The sequence below is a fragment of the Tripterygium wilfordii genome, chromosome 6 (genome assembly GCF_013401445.1).
Source record: "Tripterygium wilfordii isolate XIE 37 chromosome 6, ASM1340144v1, whole genome shotgun sequence".
Taxonomy (NCBI): Eukaryota; Viridiplantae; Streptophyta; class Magnoliopsida; order Celastrales; family Celastraceae; genus Tripterygium; species Tripterygium wilfordii.
Window position 1 is genome coordinate 789,526 of NC_052237.1, and position 22,247 is coordinate 811,772.

Consider the following 22,247-nt stretch of genomic DNA (forward strand, 5'->3'; position numbering starts at 1 on the left):
TTTTCTAATCTCATTCGTCATAAACTAGGACAACTTCTGAAACGAATGAACAATAATAAAATGTGTAGGAACTATGTGCACAGTTGTCCGAAGACCACATTTTTGGCTGTCTATGTCAGGGGTAGGCCAGTTTGGATCAAGGCATATTCTTGTCCAAAGCAAATCAGATGGACCAAAACCATCTGATAGAATTTGACCAGTTACAATAGTTCATTGATTGAATAAGTAGAGAAAAATTGTTTTCATTTCTTGGCTTCCACATGCACTCTGCAACTGCAAGGACATGCGAAGTGAGGCTAGCAGGAAACCTAACAAAACGAATGTAACGAAAACAAACCAAAAAAAATACAAAGGGGAAACCAGCATCCACTACATCACATCCCTGTGAAGTGAGGTCTCTAAATTACGAAGCAAAGCACGCAACACGGTTTCTGTTTCATTGAAAATAATTGAGATGAATACTGTAATGAAGCAAAGCAGACTGAAATAACCACAAACCAGGAAAATCTTAATGTGGCTACCTGTTGTAGCACAAAGTCGTCAAAGAATCCATCTCTTGCGATTGCAAACTTTATTAAAAAGTGTATCATAATAATCAGACAGTAACAACGGACATGGTCTGCCTAACACCCATCCAATACCATGGCAGATACAATTTTCATACGGATTTTACAGTACAGATCCTACAAAGGGAATGGTGCAACTCACAATGAACTTGGGAATGCTTCTGAGTTCTGACTGACAACAAGCATTAAAGTGAGTGAAGTTATACTCTCTGCCTATGGCTGCCTCTGCACTGATACTTCTGGCTACAGGCACCAGCAGTGTTAGATTCAACTCAGAACTCATTTACATGGGCTCTCATGACATGCTAATCATCAACTTAATATGATTTGTGAGCATCTTTCAATCCAATTGCCTGGGTAGAAGAACTGAAAAATATTGATAATCTGTTGAGTCTACCGGCTCCTAGTTATTCTTTCTGCACAAGATGCTCAACATCACCTAGTTCCACTTCACTTGCTAGGCCTCCAGTTTCATTTTGAAATAGCATCTCAATCTGCTCTAGTGACTTTCCTTTAGTCTCAGGAACAATTGTGTAAACAAAGACAACAGAGAGAGCTGAAATTGCTGAGAAAATGAAGAATGTTCCACCCACTGTAATTGCACGGGAAACGGAAAGGAAAGACATGGCGACCAAGCCACTGCAAACCCTATTTCCCACTGCCCCAAGTGCTACTGCTTGGGCACGCAGCCTCAATGGGAATATTTCAGATGTCAAAACCCAGCAAACAGGGCCAACCCCAATGGAAAAGAAAGCCACATTCCCACAAACGAATAAAATTGCTGAAGCAATCCCAACCTGTCCTTTTCCCAGTACTGAGAGACAGAGCCCCAGACTGAATAAACAAATAGTCATTCCAATTGTGCTTATGTAGAGCAAGGGCTTTCTGCCAAGTTTGTCGATGAGAAATATAGCTACCAAGATAAAGGCCGTCTTCGACACACCCACAGCAACTGTTGCAGCAAGAACATTTGAATTTCCCTCAACTCCAGCTTCTTTGAAGATTTCAGGGCTGTAATAAACAGTTGCATCTATTCCTGTGATCTGTTGGAAACACTGGATTCCAACACCAACGGCCAACATCCGTCTAACTGAAGGAGAAGGGCTCAACAGTTCCCGCCACACAGCTTTTTCTTCATGCTTCTCTCCATTAGTAAAACCAGCAGCTTGTTGTATTTCTGCAAGTCTCTCCTCCACCTCTCCTTCATTCTCATTTGTTTTCAACAGCACCAATTTTGCTTCTTCAACTCGATTCTGCATGACCAACCACCTCGGTGACTCAGGGATTACGAAGAGTGCAAATCCGATAAAGATTGAGGGCAAAATTCCCACAGCAAGCATTACTCTCCAGTTTGTATGCACTGGAAGACCTGAAAATGCATAGTTGGAAACATATCCAAGTAAGATACCGAAATTAATGAAAATCTCTGGGAAGGAGGTAAGTGAGCCTCTAGCTACACTGGGTGATATCTCAGCTATATAGACAGGAGCAATCATGACTCCAAGGCCTATTCCAACCCCAGCCAAGAATCTTCCTATCATTAGTACTTGAAACGAAGGAGCAAGTGTCATTATAGCTGCACCAATTTGGAAGATAACTGCAGCTAAACCCATTGTCCATTTTCTACCAATAATATCGGATGTTCTTCCACCAGCCAAACTACCAAAAAGGGAAACAACGCTCAGAATTCCGACAAGTACTTCTTCCTGTACTTCAGTTATCTTTAAATCTTCTTGAATGAATATGATGGCTCCACTCATGACACCTACATCTGCATATTGAATCAAATTACTCAATTGTTATAGCATCTCATTAATTTCTTTCAATACACAAGAGGAAACAATAAAAACAAGTATATGGTTTTTGACTTGTTTATAGTTCTATTATACACAGTACATAGAAGAAACAGTGAAAAATCAAAATCAAAAGGTAATCAACAAACATTGGAGTTCCATAAACAGATTATGGGACGAAAGAAAAACTTCAATTCCTTGAGTGCATAGGAACGAGGAAAAATATGCAAACCAAGAAACAAAATACAGGATCATGACTGAATTTCTCTGCAATAATCCAAAATCCTTGGTGATTTCGCAAGTGTTTTCTTGTGATCTGCAAGGCTCTTACGCACCATCCGGTCTGACAAAATACACAACCGATACTCCTTCCACCCTTGAGTTGTGGAATGCCACTCACAAGATCGAATGTAGGCGTACAGTTGTATGTGGGGTAGGGTAGTTCAATTAAATAAGTGATAACTAACATTGAAAAAAACAACAGCGTAAACTGGTGGAGCAGCAGGATTGACAAGTGAGAAATGAATTGACGCGTAAGCATACTGCAAATATGCTTCTTCCAGACCAGGTTTCAGTGATATTGCAATGTCTCGCACAAAAGATCTGTTGTAAATACACAAGATCTGCATAGAAGTCCAACTCTTTCACCATGGGGACACCTCAATGGCTTGAAATTGGCAATTCTAACTTAGATGCCTCATGTACAACTCCCAGAGTAGTGGAATGTGGCATTTATTGAATTGGAAGAGGATAACCCTAGCCTTAGAGCCAACTGACCTCTTGACAAACCAAAACAAGTTCATAAAAACATTTATCCTTGTGAACCTATCATTATTGCTCAGTCAGTAAGGCAAAGAAGTTAATTCAAATCCTTTGATGACTGAGAAAACTTCAAACTTCATATCCTAACATGATTAAGGTTTGAAATTTTTTATTATCCTTTTATTAGACAACAGAAAAATCACCAAAAGAAACAACAATTGGCCTCGAATCAATAGAGCATAAGGGTAGACAGATCAAAGGCAGATCACATTAGGCCACAAACAGAAAGAATATTTTTGTGAAGAACAATGTAAATAGCAGCAACTTACCATATCCAAGAAGAACATTATTGAGAGAAGCGAAAACAGCACAGGCTATTACATATTTTCTGGTACTGCTCCTCCTGTCTTGATAAACATGATGTGAAGCATCATCACCATCCTCAGGGAGCTCGGAATCCATTCTCCTGTATTTGTTCTTGCTCCCAAGAGACACCCCTGCCAACCCCATCTCTGTCCTCCCATTTTCTTGGACACCCACCATTCCCATTTCTCCTACCCCCTATTTCCCCCCTGTATTCCCCCAATCCAAAAACGGAGAGACACAGCAAACCCAGTAGCTCCGGCGACCGGGGATTAAGCCATGGATTTGGGTTTTCTTTCCTAGATCCAGAAAAGAAAGACGAGAGGAGGAATAGTCTAAGGCAAGTGGGTCCTTTTTCTTTTTCCTTTTCAGTTTTCAGACAAGCAAGCAACTCACTTGCAACTTCTTTGGCTTTATCTACCGTTTAATAGCTAGAAAAACGTTAAAACACATCACAAGGCCTTGACCTCCTACTTTAATTAAGGTTTAATGGCGCTTTCGAGGCGACATCAAGAACTCGCAGCTGTTACCATGTGTGGTAAACTGGTAATTCTCCTCCTGACTCATCTCTTTGAAAATTCACCTACTATTTTTGTTCAAGCAAAGATGACGATGGACTCTTGACTACTATCAATCTAGTACATGGCTTGCATCGCCATGCCTGTCCATCTCCGTTTGTCGTTTTGGGATTTTTCTTTTCCTAATCCTCTCTTGTTTAACACTAATTAACTTGAGCTTATGAGATGAAAGGACACCACTTGCTGTTGCTGTCATTACATCAAGGTAACATTCTAACTTCAAAACACCAAATATCAATACATCCACATCAACAAAACACTTCTCTCAATATAACCACATAAGCAAAACACCTTTTATAATACAATTATATCGACAAAAGACAACATCTTTGTTGGTTCAATAATTATCTACCATTGCAAGTGCCTAAGTGGAATTCACAGAGACATAGCCACCAACTTCTTGATCTGGTCACTGGTCAGTTTTCTAGTGCGTTGATGAATCAACTCTCTCCTCCGTTGACTTTGACCTCCGTTGATGGCCAAAATGTACGCGAGGAGCACTAGCCATTTTTGGGCCTTGGCCCACATTTCCTGATGGACCTGGTGCTCAAATGCGGCCCATACCTTCTTATTTTTGTGCTGGAGCTGTGATGGACTCGTTGCTTTTATAGGTTAGAATCAGGACCTAGGCCCAATCTATTCGATCATTCTATGGGCCTAAAAGCCCATATGTGCTTTTTCGCGATGACAGTTTGGAAATTGGAACTGGATGTCGGTTTTCTTATATGTGCTTAACAACCTTGAACCTTCCCTTGACTGATCCATCAAACCTAATTCTCCAACAGCCATGGTTTTGATCGCAATCCCCAACTCCAAAACCCTAACGCTCGACCTAAACCCTAACACCACCACTCTTTACGCCTTCAAAGAAGCCATTCAATCCCAATTCCACATACCTATTCCTCTGCAACGCTTCCTCTTACCGACTCGTAACCCTTCCGAATCCGACTCAGTCGTCCTTACCCAATTCGGGATCACTCGCTTCTCAACCGTCTCCCTCCATGTCCCCCACCTCGGTGGTATGCAGGCCCCGCCTGCTCCACCCAAGCCTCGCCTCGATTTCCTGAATTCCAAGCCGCCTCCGAACTATGTCGCCGGTCTTGGACGTGGTGCTACTGGGTTTACGACCCGGTCTGATATCGGTCCTGCGCGTGCTGCCCCGGATTTGCCGGACCGATCTGCAACAACTATTGGGGGAGCCCCAGCGCCGGGGGTCGGTGTTGGTAGAGGACGCGGGAAGTCTGGGGAGGATGAGGAAGAAGATGAGGGTGAAGAGAAGGGTTACGATGAGAACCAGAAGTTCGATGAATTTGAAGGGAATGATGTAGGGTTGTTTGCATCAGCGGAGTACGATGAGGACGACAAGGAGGCTGATGCCGTTTGGGAGGAGATTGATAAGCGGATGGATTCACGGCGGAAGGATCGAAGGGAGGCGAGGTTGAAGGAGGAAATCGAGAAGTACCGTGCGTCGAATCCCAAGATTACAGAGCAGTTCGCCGATTTGAAGAGGAAATTGCACACGATGTCAGCTCAGGAATGGGATAACATTCCGGAGATTGGGGATTACTCGTTCAGGAACAAGAAGAAGCGATTTGAGAGCTTTGTGCCCGTCCCTGATACGCTTCTTGAGAAAGCGAGGCAGGAGCAGGAGCATGTCACGGCGTTGGACCCAAAGAGTCGGGCTGCAGGAGGGACGGAGACGCCGTGGGCACAGACTCCTGTCACGGATTTGACTGCTGTAGGTGAGGGTAGAGGGACTGTTCTGTCGCTGAAACTGGATAGGCTATCAGACTCTGTTTCCGGGTTAACAGTGGTGGATCCTAAAGGCTATTTGACTGATTTGAAGAGCATGAAAATTACAAGTGATGCTGAGATTTCAGATATTAAGAAGGCAAGGCTGTTGTTGAAAAGTGTCACTCAGACTAACCCCAAGCACCCGCCTGGGTGGATTGCTGCAGCAAGGTTAGAGGAGGTGGCAGGGAAGATTCAGACGGCAAGGCAGTTGATACAGAGAGGTTGCGAGGAGTGTCCGAAAAGTGAGGATGTGTGGTTGGAGGCTTGTAGACTTGCTAGCCCTGATGAGGCAAAGGCAGTTATTGCCATGGGAGTGAAATCGATTCCACATTCAGTGAAGCTGTGGCTGCAGGCAGCGAAACTGGAGAATGATGATTCAAACAAGAGTAGAGTGTTGAGGAAGGGGTTGGAGCATATCCCAGATTCTGTGAGGCTGTGGAAGGCAGTGGTCGAGTTGGCGAATGAGGAGGATGCTAGGTTGTTGCTCCATAGGGCTGTGGAATGTTGTCCATTGCATGTGGAATTGTGGCTGGCTTTAGCAAGATTGGAGACTTATGATAGTGCGAAGAAGGTGCTTAATAGAGCGAGGGAGAAGTTGTCGAAGGAGCCTGCAATTTGGATAACCGCTGCTAAGTTGGAGGAAGCAAATGGGAATACTTCTATGGTTAGTAAGATTATCGAGAGAGGTATAAGGGCTTTGCAAAGAGAAGGATTGGTGATTGATAGGGAGGCTTGGATGAAGGAGGCTGAGGCAGCAGAACGTGCGGGCTCTGTGGTGACTTGCCAGGCTATCATACATAATACCATTGGGATTGGAGTGGAGGACGAAGACAGGAAGAGGACATGGGTGGCTGATGCAGAAGAGTGCAAGAAGAGGGGTTCTATTGAGACAGCTAGAGCTATTTATGCTCATGCCCTTACTGTGTTCTTGACAAAGAAGAGTATTTGGCTCAAGGCAGCTCAACTTGAGAAGAGTCACGGAACTAGAGAGTCTCTTGATGCACTGCTCCGGAAAGCAGTTACTTACAGGCCGCAAGCTGAAGTTCTTTGGCTCATGGGTGCTAAAGAGAAGTGGCTTGCTGGGGATGTGCCTGCTGCACGTGCAATTCTGCAAGAAGCTTATGCTGCTATTCCTAATTCGGAAGAGATTTGGCTTGCAGCCTTTAAGCTGGAATTTGAGAACCATGAGCCTGAAAGAGCAAGAATACTTCTTGCTAAGGCTCGAGAAAGAGGAGGCACAGAAAGAGTTTGGATGAAATCCGCCATTGTTGAGAGAGAATTGGGAAACACTGAGGAGGAGCGAAGATTGCTTGATGAAGGGTTGAAACACTTTCCTTCATTCTTCAAATTGTGGTTAATGCTTGGGCAGCTTGAGGAACGTCTTGGTCGTTTGGATCGAGCGAAAGAAGTGTATGATTTGGGGTTGAAGCACTGCCCTAATTGTATAGTCCTCTGGCTTTCTCTTGCTAATCTCGAAGAGAGGATGAATGGACTTAGTAAAGCTCGAGCAATACTCATCATGGCGCGGAAGAAGAATCCTCAGAACCCCGAGCTTTGGCTGGCTGCTGTTCGAGCTGAATCAAAGCATGGGAATAAGAAGGAAGCTGATATATTGATGGCAAAAGCATTGCAGGATTGTCCAAATAGTGGTATCTTGTGGGCTGCATCTATTGAGATGGCTCCCCGTCCACAGCGTAAATCCAAGAGCCATGATGCTGTGAAGAAGTGTGATCATGATCCCCATGTCTTCGCTGTTGTGGGCAAGCTGTTTTGGCATGAAAGGAAGGTAGACAAAGCTAGGATCTGGCTAAACAGGGCAGTGACTCTTGCTCCAGATATTGGGGATTTTTGGGCGTTATACTACAAGTTTGAGCTTCAGCATGGGACTGAGGAGAATCAGAAGGATGTGCTAAAGAGATGCATTGCTGCAGAACCCAAGCATGGTGAGAAATGGCAAGCAGTCTCGAAGGCAGTGGAGAACTCTCACCAGCCAACTGAAGTCATCTTGAAGAAAGTTGTGGTTGCCCTGGGGAAGGAAGAGAGTGCTGCTGAAAATATTAAGCAATAGTTACTTTCGAGCTTCTAGGTTTACAAACTCCCCTCTTTTTTGCACTTCATTGGTCAGTGTTTCAACATTATGTACTATGATTATAACCTTTTAGTACCTAGCCTCATATATCTTGATGATCCAGTTTTATAATTTAATATCTTGAAAGATGATTGACATGTACGTGGATATAGGGTGTAGATTATTTCTTGGAAACCTAATGTTTGAACTGCTATGTATCTTCTTATCCGTGACTATAAATCATCCTCTTTTTTCGGAATGGAATACATTTCCCTGTTCTTTTTTGATGCTTTTCCTACCTCTGTTTGCTCTCAACTTTGTTCTGTTGTCCCAGTACCATATTTTTACCTGTTGTGCCCAGTTGCCGCATTCTATGGGAGTTAAGCTTCAGCCCTTTGATTATTTGAACTAGAAAGTATCATTATGTTGAAGTAGGGAATGTGTTTTGCTATTGTTGGCTATTAAAATTCCTTTTCAATGGTTGGGGATATGTTATGTGAATTCTACTTGAGCTTGAAGCTAAGCCAAGCATTTTAAGCCCGTTCAAGGTTTCTTTCCTTTATTAGTATGATCATTTTATGACCTCGAGAATGCATGCCCTTAAGGAAGTGTTGGTGCTTAGGATGTACAGCTTGATGAGGATTCTAAAAAGGTCCGACTTTGGGGAGCCTCAGTAAAACAAACTTTTTTTTTGGGATATTCTTTCTTAAGTAGGCTGGTGTTGCTAGTGACCTCCTTGCTTTATTAGGTTATTTCTTCTCTTTTTATAAGTTCTCTTTTGTTGACATTTATTACATTCTTGATAGTATTTAGAGGGATGACTTAATTCTGGTAGCAATGGCTTCTCCATTGATGCCTGGTACTGTCATTTCAAGCTTACATCGTCATAATTTTCGCATTTCTTTTATCAAGTTGGAGTTCCATAAATGTTTTGATATCATTTGTTTCATCAAGTTGGAAGCTTCTCGTTGATTTGGCAGGTGCTGGTTAATTGTTAGATACCTGTACTGTACGGTGGTCCAGATCATTACGGTGTGCCTGTTTTAATTTTGAAATTGTTTTGTTCCTCTTTGCCATTCCTAGAAAGTGAAAATGCTTGCGTTGCAGGAGTAATAGTGTAATACCCTACTCAGAATCTGGGAGATTTAATTTGGTGCAAGATGGACAAGACAATTGGGATTTTATAAGCCAAGAAATGCTTGGCTCTTACATCTCTGCCGGAGTCTGCCCTCTAAAATGCCTTCATACCGGTTAGTTTCCAAATTAAATCTCTCATATGTATTTATGTGGTGGAAATTGATGTTATGAGCAAGAGACGACTAAACATCCTAGAACCTTTTATCGTTCTGCATTAGATGCATAATTTAATGTGTATTTGTTCACAAAAGTGCATCTTTTTGGCTGCTCTACTCTCCTGTTTGCATTCATTTAAGCCAAGCCAACAAGCTTCTCACTTATCTCCCACAACCGCCGTGCTTTCTCTGCATCACTCGCTTCTTTAGAAAGCTGGTTTTCAAAAGAAGCAGAGTTCTTGTTCCAGCTCCAGTAAACCCCTGATTTTGTAAGGCTTGGATCACTCGCAACCTGAAACATGAAAATGTCGATTAGTTTGAATGCAAAATTGTATTTCATTCATGTCTTCTCCACGATGTTTACCAACTGACCTGTGCGAGTCTTTTCCCAGCTTCCTCTTCTGAAACGTAACCTTTGGTAATGTACTTTTGGAAAGGCGGGAACAGAAGTCGGAATAAAGGAATGTGCTCCCTGAACAAACCTGTGGTAGCGATGCATCCAGGATAGAGAGAAGCAAAGGCAATACCCGTCTCCTCATGGTAGCGCCTGTGAAACTCTTGCATTGTGAGCATGTTGCATACTTTACTGTCTTTGTAGGCCTTGGCACCATCAAACTCTCCCCCATCTATCATGGATGAGCTGTTAAGCCCAGCCAAGCCAGCAGCAAGACCTCTCAGATCTCCAAGGTTAGCCTTAGGGGGAACGTTTCCGGCCAATGTATTTGTATTTCCTAGAAACACACAACAAGAAAACTCAAAATCAGAAAAAATCATCCTCTTGTTGTGAGGCAGGAATTATTTACTACATTTTTGTTTATGTAAGAAAGTTATTTAAATTTACAGAATGAACTTTCCTTGTAGGTTATCAATGTTTATGTGGACTCATTTTTTTCAGTACCTGTGATGGAGCCAACAATGATGAGACGCTTGGACTGGTAGTCAGACTGCTTCATGTCATCAAGCAGCAGCCGCGCAAGGAGAAAATGACCAAGGTGATTGGTCCCAACACTCAGTTCAAACCCTTCAGCAGTGAAAGATGGCTCCTTTGCTGTTGGCTGGTACACAGCAGCATTGCAAACCAGCACATCAAGTGGTCTACCTAAACGATGGAAGTTATCAACGAATTGTCGAACACTGTCGAGGGAGGCAAGGTCAAGATGCAACACAGTATAGTTTTCTTTGGTAATGCCAAAGGATTTAGCTGCCCTCTCAGCCTTGAGAAAGTTTCTGCATGCCATAATTACGTGCCATTCTCCCGTCTCGGCTAGTGCCTTGGCTGTGGCAAGACCCAGGCCAGAGGAGGCTCCAGTGATTATCACATTGCCTTTCCTCGCAGTTTTCTTTCCTTCTGTTGTAGTCTGGTCAATAGCTGGATCTACAGTAGCTGTTTGGGCTCTTATGGCGCCAAGAGGTAGTTCTCTTCTCCTGAATTCCTGCACACAAAGTAAAGCCTATTGAGTCATTGACTTTCTCCTCTGTTCAGGAACATGAGGCCTATTGGTAACATGTAGAGAAACTAAAAGTCTTAAAGTGCGTAGTGTGTCTATCAATAAGGTCTTGAACCAATTGGATCAATGCAAGCTAGCTGAGTGTGGACTTAAAATGTTGAGATCATTGCGGAAGAGCACTTCACTATCCCTAGAATTATATGTAAGTCCTGCCTCTAAGTCCATGGTATAGTATGTGTCATGGAAACAGAATTCCTTCTTGTGTGTGGATTTTTGGATTACAAAAGCTAACTTCATACTTTCAACTTTCAAGAAGCATAATCACTTGATCCTTCATGCAATCCAATTGGAAAGAAAGAAACAGAACTCTTTCTGCTTTATATGTGTCGGATTGCTTTCTACTTTCTGCATTTTCTGTGTTTTGTATTGACAATCTCTTTCTTCTATTGCAGAATCCAATCTCATAAAGAAGACTAGCATGCCAGAATACCAAATGGAAGAAGAGACATCATAGTTAGGCAAGCCTACCTTGCTCCTTATCAAGTAATTGCTGAATTCACCTGCTGGGTGGTTTGAAGTTGATATCCCGGAAAAAGTAGTCTCTCTGAGTGAAGCATTGGACTTTCCCTGTTAACACAAACGCCTTCACATGAATCAGATTGATGGGAAAGACCCATAGAATACTAATCAAGAACATACCCAGAAACTCCATGAAAAGACAGAAAGCAGTACAGACTGAACCGATCCTTACATTTTTGCGGATGGAGATGCTATGAGGAAGTAGAGAAGCTGCTTGGAGAGCCATAAGTCTGTGTTTGTGAGACTGTGAGTGGAGCTTTCAAATGGAATCAGGTCAGGACTCTGAACTTTTGCAGGGAGAGATAAGACCAGTCTTGGGCTGCTGACAATTTTGCCACGTGGACTTGTTTGTCCAATTGGGTTTTGAGCTTGGATTTTCTTCTGATATATGATGTCCAGCTGGACATAGACATCCAATTGGCTTGTCCACTGTGGTTTTCCGGAATGTTCCTCATCCGTTCCCAGTGATGGGCTGGGCTTCATTTTTTACAGTGGGTTTGTAATGTGGGCTCTATTATCTAGCACAATAAGACGGTGTGGGCTCAGTGGCTTAGATTTAGGCCGCATAATTCATACTTTTGGCTCTGAAATGGAAGTTGGAAATGCTAGACAATTTCTGACCTACTTTTTATTCACGAAAAATCATGAACTACCCATTTCTCTGCTTCCATCCAGTATATGAACTCAACTCCCTTGTTTTTGATATAAAATGGCAATTTTCCATGTCTTCATTTTAGAAAGCAAAGAAGATTGCTTTTTCTGATTCTGGAGTTGCATCACAGTCGAAAAAATCAGATGCTTCTTGCACTAAGATTTGAACAAATTATTCTAGTTTTCCTAAATAAAGACACAGAATGGTCTCAAAACCAGTTCACTATACACAGATGTATGAATGAACTAGTCCACAGCGGCACATTGTACCATACCAAGCTTCAATGGTGTTTTTTCTTCTGATGCTCATTCTTGAGAGCCATGAATTTATCTGCTAGATCATCATAGTCCGGCAACTTTGGATGGACATGGTTGGGGTATTGAACTGGGAATGACTGGGATCGGATAATGTTGTCAACTACACCATCTTTTGGCCTTTCTTGGGGCATTGTCGCCGCTCTCAAATATGGAGGAAATCTTCTTTCATCTGTTGAAGAACTAGCTGCTTTTGGACAGGAGCGATTACATGAAGCCTGGCTGCCTGGAGAATTGAATCCTTCCTCCTCCCATTTTGTTTTCTCACACTGCTTAGGCTGGCCATCTGCATAGGTGAAAATACCATATGTTGAAGAAACGAATTCGCAGCTTCTTCTTTTCGGTTTCTGAGGCAGTGCTGTCCATTCTGTTTTCTTCTTCTCTGTTTCTGAAACAAATTCACATTCCTGTTCAAGAACACTAGTACTTGTGATCCCTCTATTGGACTTCCAAGGTATATTTTCTCTTTGATTTCTCTCATCACCGGGGCAAAGATAACGTGGATTGTCCAAGCTACAGTTCTCCAACTCATGGTGTGAGCAGCATGAGATCTCCAGATCATGTTGATATTTGCAGGATTCCACACAACAATGTTTCCTTTCTTCATTCCTGACATGGTACAATTTATTAGTCTCTGATTTCTTTTGAAGCTTACCTTGATAACGCGGTCTATGTTGGTCAGTTGGAGAACTCCTGCAAGGCTTCTCATAGTAAACCAGGTAACCAATGTCCTTCAGGCTGCAGTTCTCTTGGGAGACCGACCTCCTTTTCGGTCTTTTAACTGATTCCCTCCTACTCCTTCTCGAGCTCCCGATACTTGAACTTGTGTTCAACGATTCATAGTGTTGTTCTATGTAGCTTTGATCTAAGTTTTCATTTTTAGGCTGGACATCCTGCTTGAACTTGAATAATCTTTTGTCCTGGCAGCTTCCATCTTTTGATATGGCAGACTGGACCTCCTCTATGTCATCAAGATACACTATTGTTTCATCAGGCAACCAAGGCAAACTTTCCGAAGAAGACGCTGCAGTTTTTCCTTCTTCCTTTCGTTCTTGCAACGTACTACGACATGTATCCGTACCCAGATTTCCATTTGAACTGAACTCGACTGTTTTAGAATTGGCATACACTGGAGACACAACTGAATCTGGAGATGACTGCTGCACAATAGAACCGCTAACTGAAGTAGAGATCATATCAGAATTTGGGGAGGACTGACATGATCTATTCTGTAAATTTTGGCTAACTGATGAAGAATCAACATTAATCTCTCTCTGGCTACTTTCAGTTTTTCTGTAACAAACTGAAACATCTTTATCTAGTATTTCTTGTTCACCATTTCCATTAACCTGTAATTATATAGAAGGGAATTGACATAAAAGTTGGTAAAACAACATTGAATCCGTAGTCTTATAATCACAAGCGATAGAAAATTCTGAAGCACCTGTTGTTTCCATTCAGAAGTGTATTCAAGTGTCAAAATCTCTGGCTTCATGCTGTAATCCCTTGCTATTTCATCCAGTAATCTGTGCTTCAAATCATCAGGAACTGACTCAATGGACAATTTCTCCTTTATCTGCAATTAGTTCCCCAACAATCTGAGTTTCAACATTATAAGAAATGGAACAAAACTACACCAAATAATTTTGTTATAAATGTACTGTGAATGTGATTGCCAACCTCGTTGCTCACAAGATTCCCTGGGCATAAATCAACCGCAGCCTTTGCAAACCCCTGACCGTAACGCTCTTCAAAAAGCTTCCGCAATGCAGGAAGCTCAGGCAGATCCCCACGTCTTGCAGAGGCATATATGAGACTTGAAATCGCTTCATTGATGTCATTAGGGATATCCCTGGAACCATGAAAAATCAAGGAAGGTCATGTATCTATATAGATAAACAGGACTTTTATAAAGATGCGGCATAATTTGATTCTGTTAGCTGCGAAAGAATCATGTTTTCACTCTATACATACTTGTGTTTTCGTATATAGGGAAGCTGTAACTTGATGAATTCACAGAAATGGTCCAACAGTTCATACACTTGCATTGTGCTCTCATCTTTGAGTAGCTGCTCAGCCTTGAAAGTTTAAGAACAGTTGTTAGAAGAAAGTGAGCAGATACAACACAAGGAATAATCAGATTGAAGAACTGCAAAAATCAGCTTGTTAACAAATGGCATCAAGAACTTCCATCTTCCCATCAAAAATTTTGATTAACATGCCCTTGTCAAGCCCACTATAATCCCAAAAGTTTTAGTTCCGCCCAATAAATCCTTCATTGAAATTACTCTGAAATCCAGAATCCACTACATGAATTCTCAATCATATCATGTTCAAAGTTGTTGATAAAGTTTTACAGTGAATCAAGGATTGTAACTTCAGACGGATTTATTGATGTGACAGGAGTATATTGTCTAACCCAAATTTGCAGAAAGCAAAAAAGGAGCAATCTTGAACAAACTAAGCATAAAATTCATGGATGAGATTATTTTGGCCTGCGGGTTTACCCGGTTGAAGGCAATATCTTCATATCCGCCATTGATGAGCTGACCCACATCATCCCTTAACTGCCTCACAATTGAATACCTCTTAATCTTCAGCAATTTGAGGCGACACTGAACCCGCTTGATCAACTTCTTACTGCAACATCAACAAAAAGGAAATTACACATAAGAACCAGAGTAGAAAACATACTTGGGGAATTCCACAAACTTGTATCAAATTACCACTTAGAGGCTTTTCTCCACCCAAACAATAACTCAAACATGTCCGGCTCTGATTCTCTTTAACAAAAGTGATGGTATCAGAACCTACAGAAGAAGCTAATTAAAGATTGTAAAGATAGCTCAAGTGACTTGTAAACACAAGTGAAAAGTGAAAAGGAGACATTGGGTCTGATTCAGTATTCCTGGTAAATTACTTGAAGGAGCTGAAGGAGAAGGTGAAACAGATGTGCTAGGAGTAACTGAACCAACCAACTAGAAGAGCAGGGCACGAGTTGATGAAGGTGGGCATTAGTTTTAGGAAGAGTGGGTTTGAAAAAAGGAGAGAGAGTGGCACGAGACAGTTGGACTAGTGGGTTCTCCTCTAAATAAATAAAAACTACTCCATCATTTTCGGGGATCCGACACCTGTGCTTAAAAGTTCAGAGTTTCCTATTATTATGCCAGTAGTTGCACACTTGCACTATAAGAACGAAACATTGACTCAAAACAGAGCATAATTATGTGTAACTTGATCGTTTAAAGAACTGTGTTTTACTGGCAATTTGATCTTCTTCTATGTTTGGGTTCTGATAGATCAGTTGGAATCTAATGGGGCTGTTGCTTAGTTCATACGCATTGACAAAACAACAACGACCCCACCTGCAATTCATTGGTTCTAATCGGATAAAGTTGAAAGGACGAACGCGGAACGACTAAACAAGGAACTTAAGTCTTCGTCGTTGTTAACATCGCGGTCAAAGGAAATATGTAATCAAACCCACCTCTCCTTTTCTCTCTTTAATGTGGGTACAGCTGGTGACCAACTGATGGCTTTGGTTTTGGTTTTGGCATGCTAGTGAGTGCAGAGAAGAGGTGGGGGTCCTTGCTTAGGCATGGAGGGATAATGATGATACCCAATCGCACAGGTGACTTGCTTGTCTACCTTTATCGAGTAAACTGAGGGAATCTGTACATTTATATTAATGAATTGATTTTCATTCTCCATAGTTAACTTGCACGCCTCTGTGTTTCTGCGAAGTTTTATAAGTTGCATTGGAGGTGTTTGTTGTTATGCTTGTGAGAATTTGATTCTCTTTGTTTTTTGTAACGATTGATGAAGATAAACATGAAGGGTTTTTCCTTCCCTTACTTTCTTCTTTATTTAAGTTACAATGCAAGATTTGACAAATTAGATAAGAAATTTAGCATTACAGATAAGTTCTCCAGTAATTGACACCCAAATACACTTCAGTTCATTCTTAATGCATCAGAGGACTAATTTATGTGTCTGCGATAGCAAATCCCAACTAAAATGACTGTCTTGTCTCTTCATGCTGTCCTCCTCCCTCCTTACATGATTCAACTGATGTAAATGGGATTATCCATCATTGGCCTGGTCCAGGGCTTAAAGTTACACATGTTTGGTCAGGGAAGTTGATATATACATGAATACTCTGTAAATTTGTTGAAATGTGCTTAAATAATCATGATTTCCCACATCGAAATGGTGTAATACTAAATGCAAAAGAAGAAGAAGAAACGAGATCTGAATAAATTTGTCTTGAAAAGAAGAATCTGTGGACTACACTCTTATTGATTACTTACCAACTTACATGGTCTACAAACAGAACAAGAATTTCCCACTGAGCTCCAAAAGAATTAGTGCGTTTTGTTAAATATAGCAAAGCATTGGCGGAAATATGACAATTTCATAGAGATTGCTTTGAGTTGATATTCTCTGATCCGTCTTCTGCATTATCTACAAAATTCATAATCCACCAATGATACTTGGTTCATATGTGGTAGGTTCTAAAAACATCGTAAAGATAAGTGAAATTCCTGTGCGAATATTTTCTCTCGGATTGCTGATTCATGATATTAAAAATATTACTGGTATTATTTCATTGTTGGTGAATGCACCTGATATATTGAAGTTTCTTTTATTTCTCAGATCAACTTACAGGTTCAACATTGGTGCAGACTATGCGGAGATCCTGTACTGCTCCAATAGCCAGCCAGCCGGCAGAGGATTCATAACAAGAAATATTCAGAAAAGGAAAAGAAATTTTGAAATGAGTAACCTGTGGAGCTGCAGTAAGTCGATGGAAGAGCACCTCAAAAGTCGGAGTCATCGCAAGGATGGAGATCAGTGATCTCTTTGAAGGTTCGTTTTTTTGCTTCTGGGGATCAATAATTAACATGAAATTTCATTGGTCATTTCCAAGAATCCTTTACACATGGTGCATTCATCTCATTTCTCATTTGTGTAGGACCATACGAGAATTTTTCGCAATAATTTCTGATTTGAAACTCTCCTATTCTCAATAAATCCTCTTGTACAATCAAGCACACTAGTAGAACTTCATAAAAAAAATGTAACACCACTACCGCACCTGAAAAATCATTCAATATCATTAGGTACGAATTTTCGTATAATACGGTGATAAAACTTTTAAGTACAATCACTTTGACTAACTGCGTACAGAATTTACATTAATTTTCTAGTTTAACCTTTCTTATGGTCATGGATATGACGAATTTTGAGTTATTCGTTGGTATAACTTGAGCAACAAGAATCAGATGTTGCTTACAAGAAACATTGATTACATAATCCTATGTCGTGCTAACTACAACCTGCGTACATCTTTGTAGCTACACACCCTTGATAAACAATCAAAGATATTGTATGCATACATAAAAAACGCTGCTCATATGACATCTGAAAAATAAGCTCTGTTCATATGACGTCTGAAAGGAGAAGCAAATGGTTAGTGCTAAAGCCAATTCTGCTTCTCTTCTCCCTATAAGAGAACTCTATTGATGACAAAGATACAGAAACAAATGTTGCTAATACACTGGCCTCAAATTTCAAACCCGTAGCTTATTTGGCTCGACAAAATCTTTGCTTTTTTGTGTGGCGACAATGTCAGAATATCCCACATCGGGTAATAACCCAAGCAAAGTGCTGTATATATGGGGCAAGCCTTCCTCCCCTTAATAGGCCTTTTAGGGGGAGGGCCAAAGGGCCCAACTTGTTGACATGGTATCGGAGCAGGTGTGGGCTCTATAACGGGTCTACTCCACGTGTTAGGCTTTGGCCAAAGATACCCAGTCCACACGTGCGGGGGAGTGTCAAGTTATCGACAACCAAAGAGTTATTCACACGAGCGATGACTTCCCTTAGTGGAAACTCCCCAACAACCACGGTAACAGGTGCTTTAACCTGCACAAGCAAAGGGATCTTTCCCGAATTTCGGTTATCCATGAGAGCTTCTTGAAGGCCATTTCCAAACTCACTCTTTCCTTTCAAAACAATGTTCAGCATACTCGTGTTCTTTCCGGGTTGACGAAAGTTCGGAATCTTGCCAAAACAAAGTTTTGAACCTTGATACGATACAACCACCAAGCCATCCTTGCCATAAATAAATCCTATTTGTTCATTAGGGTTTTCAGCTTTGACAGCCATCACAAACTTTGTATAGAGGCTAAAATCAGGTTGCAGATCAAATGCCTGTACCCCAAAATTACTAACGCTGTAGACAGGCCGCTGGGGCTGCAAAATTGCGTAGAGAAGAAAACCTAGAGGTCCTAGACCAGTAAGAACAATTATCAAGATGATGAAGGTGCAACAGCAACAGCATATACATCTCAGGCAACAATTCCCTCCAGAAGATTGATGGGAATGGTACCTAGGAATTTTTCGCCGGTGAGGAGGGGGCTGGAGGCTGTACTGGTCATTGTTGAGCATGTAATATTTTGATGGGTCCATGATGAATTCTGATGATATACCAATATGTCCACGGATGGACCCTATGGTGGGCTTTGTCCATTAGAGAAGAGAGAGAGGGTCATCTCCTTCTTCTCGGCCAAAATCTGGACTGGAGGTTGAGGAAAATTATTTGGGATCCCTCCATTGATTGAGAATGTTGTTACATGTGTGTGGACATGGGTTCAAACTAATTTCTACTTTTGTCAAAGCCTATATTTTCTATGTCAGTTTTAAGACCCTTAAGTCATTATTGCAATTCTGGGTTTCATTTTTCTTTCTCAACCAGTCTATGAAATAGAAAATATCATATCAAACCAAATAATTCGAAGCCCCTGTTGTAACTGTAAAAATGCTTGAGCATATATGTATGAGTAAGAGTAAAGAAGAGTCAAAACTGATATTAGCCTAAAGAAAAAGATGAATACAATTCGGTAGAACTGATTACATGAACTTTTTGATTGCAGTTGGAGAAGATGCAGAAATGGATGATCTGGAATTGCAGGATCTTAAGGAGCCAATTCGCAGGAATGACACTAGAGACACCACCACTGCCCTTACTTTTAGAACAGTCTTATTGAGCTTCCTTGTCCTTGATTGTCCTAATTTGTCCACCATTTCCAGCCTGTATGACTTGAGAAAAACTCCTCTTTGCTTAGCTCTCTCCCTTCTATGGCTCAGTGAAGTCACCATGCCATGAGGTTCCTTTCTTCTCTTAGACAACACTCTCCGGCTCCGGCCATGACCATCTTCACCCTTTTGAGCCAACGGGAGGTATCCATCGAACCGGCGGCCCAAAGTAGAGGTGGTGCTGCGGACAATGGTGTCCATGGCTCTGCGCAAGAGGAAAGTATGCAGGGTTCTCCTTTAGTCCTTTTATATATAGAGAGAGGGTTTGTAATCTTATAATCTTTTGTATGTTTGTCTTACATAGGAATTAAATCCGACTTTCTTTCATGCTTCTAGCTAGTTGTTATTAAACAGTCTGTCTCTTTGACCATAGTTACCACGTTCATGTCTAATGTCTTTCCATTCTTGGCGGGCGCTAGTGAACTAATACGTTGTTCTACTTTGTACAGAAAGTCAGCAATCACATTCAAATTCCAATCCAACGTTAAATCAACAAGAAGATTGAAATCCTTGGTTGGCGTAAAAATATCAAACTGCAAATCAACGGTTAGATTATCATATAGTTTGTGTTCCCGTTGGTTAGGTGGGGCCACGTATCGTTGACCCTTGACCAATCAATTGTATCTACATCATCAAAATAAATACACTCCACATTTGCGTGGGTGAATGTGAACATGAAGTTTCCAAGAATTTTTATCTCTGTAAATTTCTTCTTGTTTTTATTGGGGGATTCATCTAGAGAGTCTGCCATTATTGTCTGGTTGTAGAATTTAAAACCATTTTTGAATTGATGGGTATGTTTGATCCACTCTTGTTTAATCTAGTCGACTTGGATGTGTACATTTTACAACTCTATCTAAATCCTTGAGCTTTCACAACCCTAGAAATATGAGTTTTGGCATGTAATGTTAAATTAATCATGGCGTAGTTAATTCTTGATTTTTCTTAATATCTAAACAAGAATCACCAACCCCAAAGTAATTGATATTTCTTGGCTTATATGATTATATCGCGTTCCGTCGTCTTTCATGTAGTTTCACCAATCACATCGTTTTTCTTTTTTTTATTACAGAGAAGGGAATTAGAGATACTCAAATTCAAGACCTTTATAAGATAGCACAAATATATGTGCCATGTGAGTTATTCGTGGTTGTCTCACCACCACATAGTTGCTATGTTATCAATAGCATAGCAATCGACAACTTTGCCACGTCAGTCAAAATTTGACTTTCTATGCCACGTAAGCAGCTCTCAATTGATGAAATCATGAAAACCCAAATGGAAAGAGAGGATCGAGTGTACTTTCGTGGTCCAGGCCCAGGCCCAGGCCCAAGTCCACCAAATAATACTTAGATACATTCATTCATGGGCCTAACGGCCACGTGTACTTGGGTCAGTGGGTGGTCGAAGGCCAAGTTCATCAAAGATCAAACAAAAGAAAGCTGAACAACAACATTAATGGCAGTCACATTAGACCCTCCGTGCCTAATTTAATAGCTGCCATGCGTTTTGGGCTTAACCTCTCTCAGAGTTCACGTAAAAAGAAGAAGCAATTTCAATTCAGTAATTCTTTCATTAGTCATCCTTCTTTCCATTGCTCGAGTCCTGTGACTTCGTGACCAAATCTTGTCAAACACCCAACTTCATGTGATCACACACTCATGCCTGTGATTTGCTTCAATACATTTACAATCTTCTATAATTCACCAACCTTTATATTCTCCTCTCTTTCTCCATCTTCCTTTCACTACCATGCCATTGAAGTTACTTCTGCATAACCTGAGAAATGAAGCACTCTGTTTTTGTTTCTGCAGCAATCATTGTTCTGTTATTTCTTCCAATTTTTGTGTCTGCAAGACATATAGGACGGCCACGCATACGTATGATTCTTTCTCTTTTTCTTTTTTTTTGGGTAAAGATTGATCACAAAACAACCTTGAATTTACTAATTTGTGTTTGATGAACAGATCATGGTCATCATCACCACTCCTCATCAGAACAGAGTATCAGAGAAGGAAAAGTGGCAAAACCCAATTTGAATTGGGAAAGAAAGCGAATTAGAGGGGCTGATACGCTAAAAATTGCCGGGTCAAGCTTACCAGATTGTTCGCATGCTTGTGGATCATGCTCACCTTGTCGACTTGTTATGGTCAGCTTTGTCTGTGCGTCAATTGCAGAGGCAGAGACATGTCCCATGGCTTACAGGTGCATGTGTCATAACAAGTCTTATCCTGTTCCATGACCTTAATACCGGCAAACCCATATCGTAAACATAGTAGATCAGTTGACTAATCCTTTTTTTTCAACAATTTTTTGTCTTTTCAATCCTAGATTGTAAGATAGGCGTGACTTCCTGTTTGTAATCGGAGAGGTTAATTAATTTTCCAAGTTGTCTTCCTTATTTTTTGCACCTTCATTATTGCTCCATCCATGGTTATTCACTTACCCTATCTACAATTATTGCTTTCTTTAAGGTTTTTTTAAGTTCTTAAACAAACCCAAGTTATTGAACAAAAAATATATGGGCCGAAGTCGAATGAACATAGTGAAAATACTCGAATAGCACTGAAAACCCTAACGCAAAATCATGCAAAACCGCATGGTAACGTGATCTCATATGGAGTTTTAACGTATGCTCTCGCCTCCCTCTGTCTCTCTTGTAATGCTAATTATCGCTTTATTAGATGAAGTTTAAGAAACCAGAAAGCTTTTCATGAATGTTTTTAATCTACGGCGACCTGAGTAGTGCCTTTTTTGATTAATTCATTCACTTTTCCTCCGGACCAAATGCTAAAGAGTGTTTTTTGCTGTAAAGAAAATTTAGAAATGAGTTCCCATTTGACTATGATTAATGGTTAGGTGGCCAATGTTACTTAGCAACCAACATGCAATCCAATATCAGAACTAGCGTGGCACTGACAAACAAGAAGTCACTTT

General features: G+C 41.0%; 6 protein-coding genes and 1 long non-coding RNA gene across 8 annotated transcripts; 3 read left to right on the forward strand and 4 right to left on the reverse strand.

The window, feature by feature from the left end:
- Positions 1–487: 487 nt before the first annotated feature.
- Positions 488–4,144, reverse strand: LOC120000308 (probable polyol transporter 4). Its single transcript, XM_038848332.1, has 2 exons — positions 3,451–4,144; positions 488–2,337 (listed from the first exon to the last, which is right to left on the reverse strand). Exons 1-2 carry the CDS (start codon positions 3,668–3,670, stop codon positions 974–976), a joined length of 1,584 nt encoding a protein of 527 aa, XP_038704260.1. The 5' UTR covers positions 3,671–4,144; the 3' UTR covers positions 488–973.
- Positions 4,145–4,796: 652 nt separating this feature from the next.
- LOC120000306 (protein STABILIZED1) lies at positions 4,797–8,211 on the forward strand. Its single transcript, XM_038848330.1, has one exon. It carries the CDS (start codon positions 4,850–4,852, stop codon positions 7,922–7,924), a length of 3,075 nt encoding a protein of 1,024 aa, XP_038704258.1. The 5' UTR covers positions 4,797–4,849; the 3' UTR covers positions 7,925–8,211.
- A 1,029-nt stretch (positions 8,212–9,240) lies between these two features.
- On the reverse strand, positions 9,241–11,555 carry LOC120000309 (protochlorophyllide reductase-like). The gene is made up of 5 exons (XM_038848333.1): positions 11,416–11,555; positions 11,193–11,291; positions 10,115–10,649; positions 9,589–9,947; positions 9,241–9,508 (listed from the first exon to the last, which is right to left on the reverse strand). Exons 1-5 carry the CDS (start codon positions 11,467–11,469, stop codon positions 9,353–9,355), a joined length of 1,203 nt encoding a protein of 400 aa, XP_038704261.1. The 5' UTR covers positions 11,470–11,555; the 3' UTR covers positions 9,241–9,352.
- Positions 10,487–11,895, forward strand: LOC120000313. Of its 2 annotated transcripts, XR_005468605.1 has the most exons (3): positions 10,487–10,627; positions 10,700–10,866; positions 11,117–11,895. It is a non-coding gene; the product is annotated as an uncharacterized LOC120000313 (long non-coding RNA). The 2 variants fall into 2 exon arrangements; XR_005468606.1 differs by lacking the exon at positions 10,700–10,866 and having other exon boundaries at positions 10,489–10,627.
- A 124-nt stretch (positions 11,896–12,019) lies between these two features.
- LOC120000307 lies at positions 12,020–15,395 on the reverse strand. Its single transcript, XM_038848331.1, has 7 exons — positions 15,130–15,395; positions 14,936–15,019; positions 14,717–14,849; positions 14,184–14,287; positions 13,890–14,061; positions 13,654–13,785; positions 12,020–13,558 (listed from the first exon to the last, which is right to left on the reverse strand). The coding sequence occupies exons 2-7, from the start codon at positions 14,974–14,976 to the stop codon at positions 12,176–12,178; spliced, it is 1,965 nt and encodes a 654-aa protein (XP_038704259.1). The 5' UTR covers positions 14,977–15,019; positions 15,130–15,395; the 3' UTR covers positions 12,020–12,175.
- Positions 15,396–17,963: 2,568 nt separating this feature from the next.
- On the reverse strand, positions 17,964–19,148 carry LOC120000312 (NDR1/HIN1-like protein 6). The gene has a single exon (XM_038848338.1). The coding sequence runs from the start codon at positions 18,681–18,683 to the stop codon at positions 17,979–17,981; it is 705 nt and encodes a 234-aa protein (XP_038704266.1). The 5' UTR covers positions 18,684–19,148; the 3' UTR covers positions 17,964–17,978.
- A 1,874-nt stretch (positions 19,149–21,022) lies between these two features.
- LOC119999318 (protein EPIDERMAL PATTERNING FACTOR 1-like) lies at positions 21,023–21,733 on the forward strand. The gene is made up of 2 exons (XM_038846819.1): positions 21,023–21,190; positions 21,278–21,733. Exons 1-2 carry the CDS (start codon positions 21,097–21,099, stop codon positions 21,550–21,552), a joined length of 369 nt encoding a protein of 122 aa, XP_038702747.1. The 5' UTR covers positions 21,023–21,096; the 3' UTR covers positions 21,553–21,733.
- The last annotated feature ends 514 nt before the right edge of the window (positions 21,734–22,247 follow it).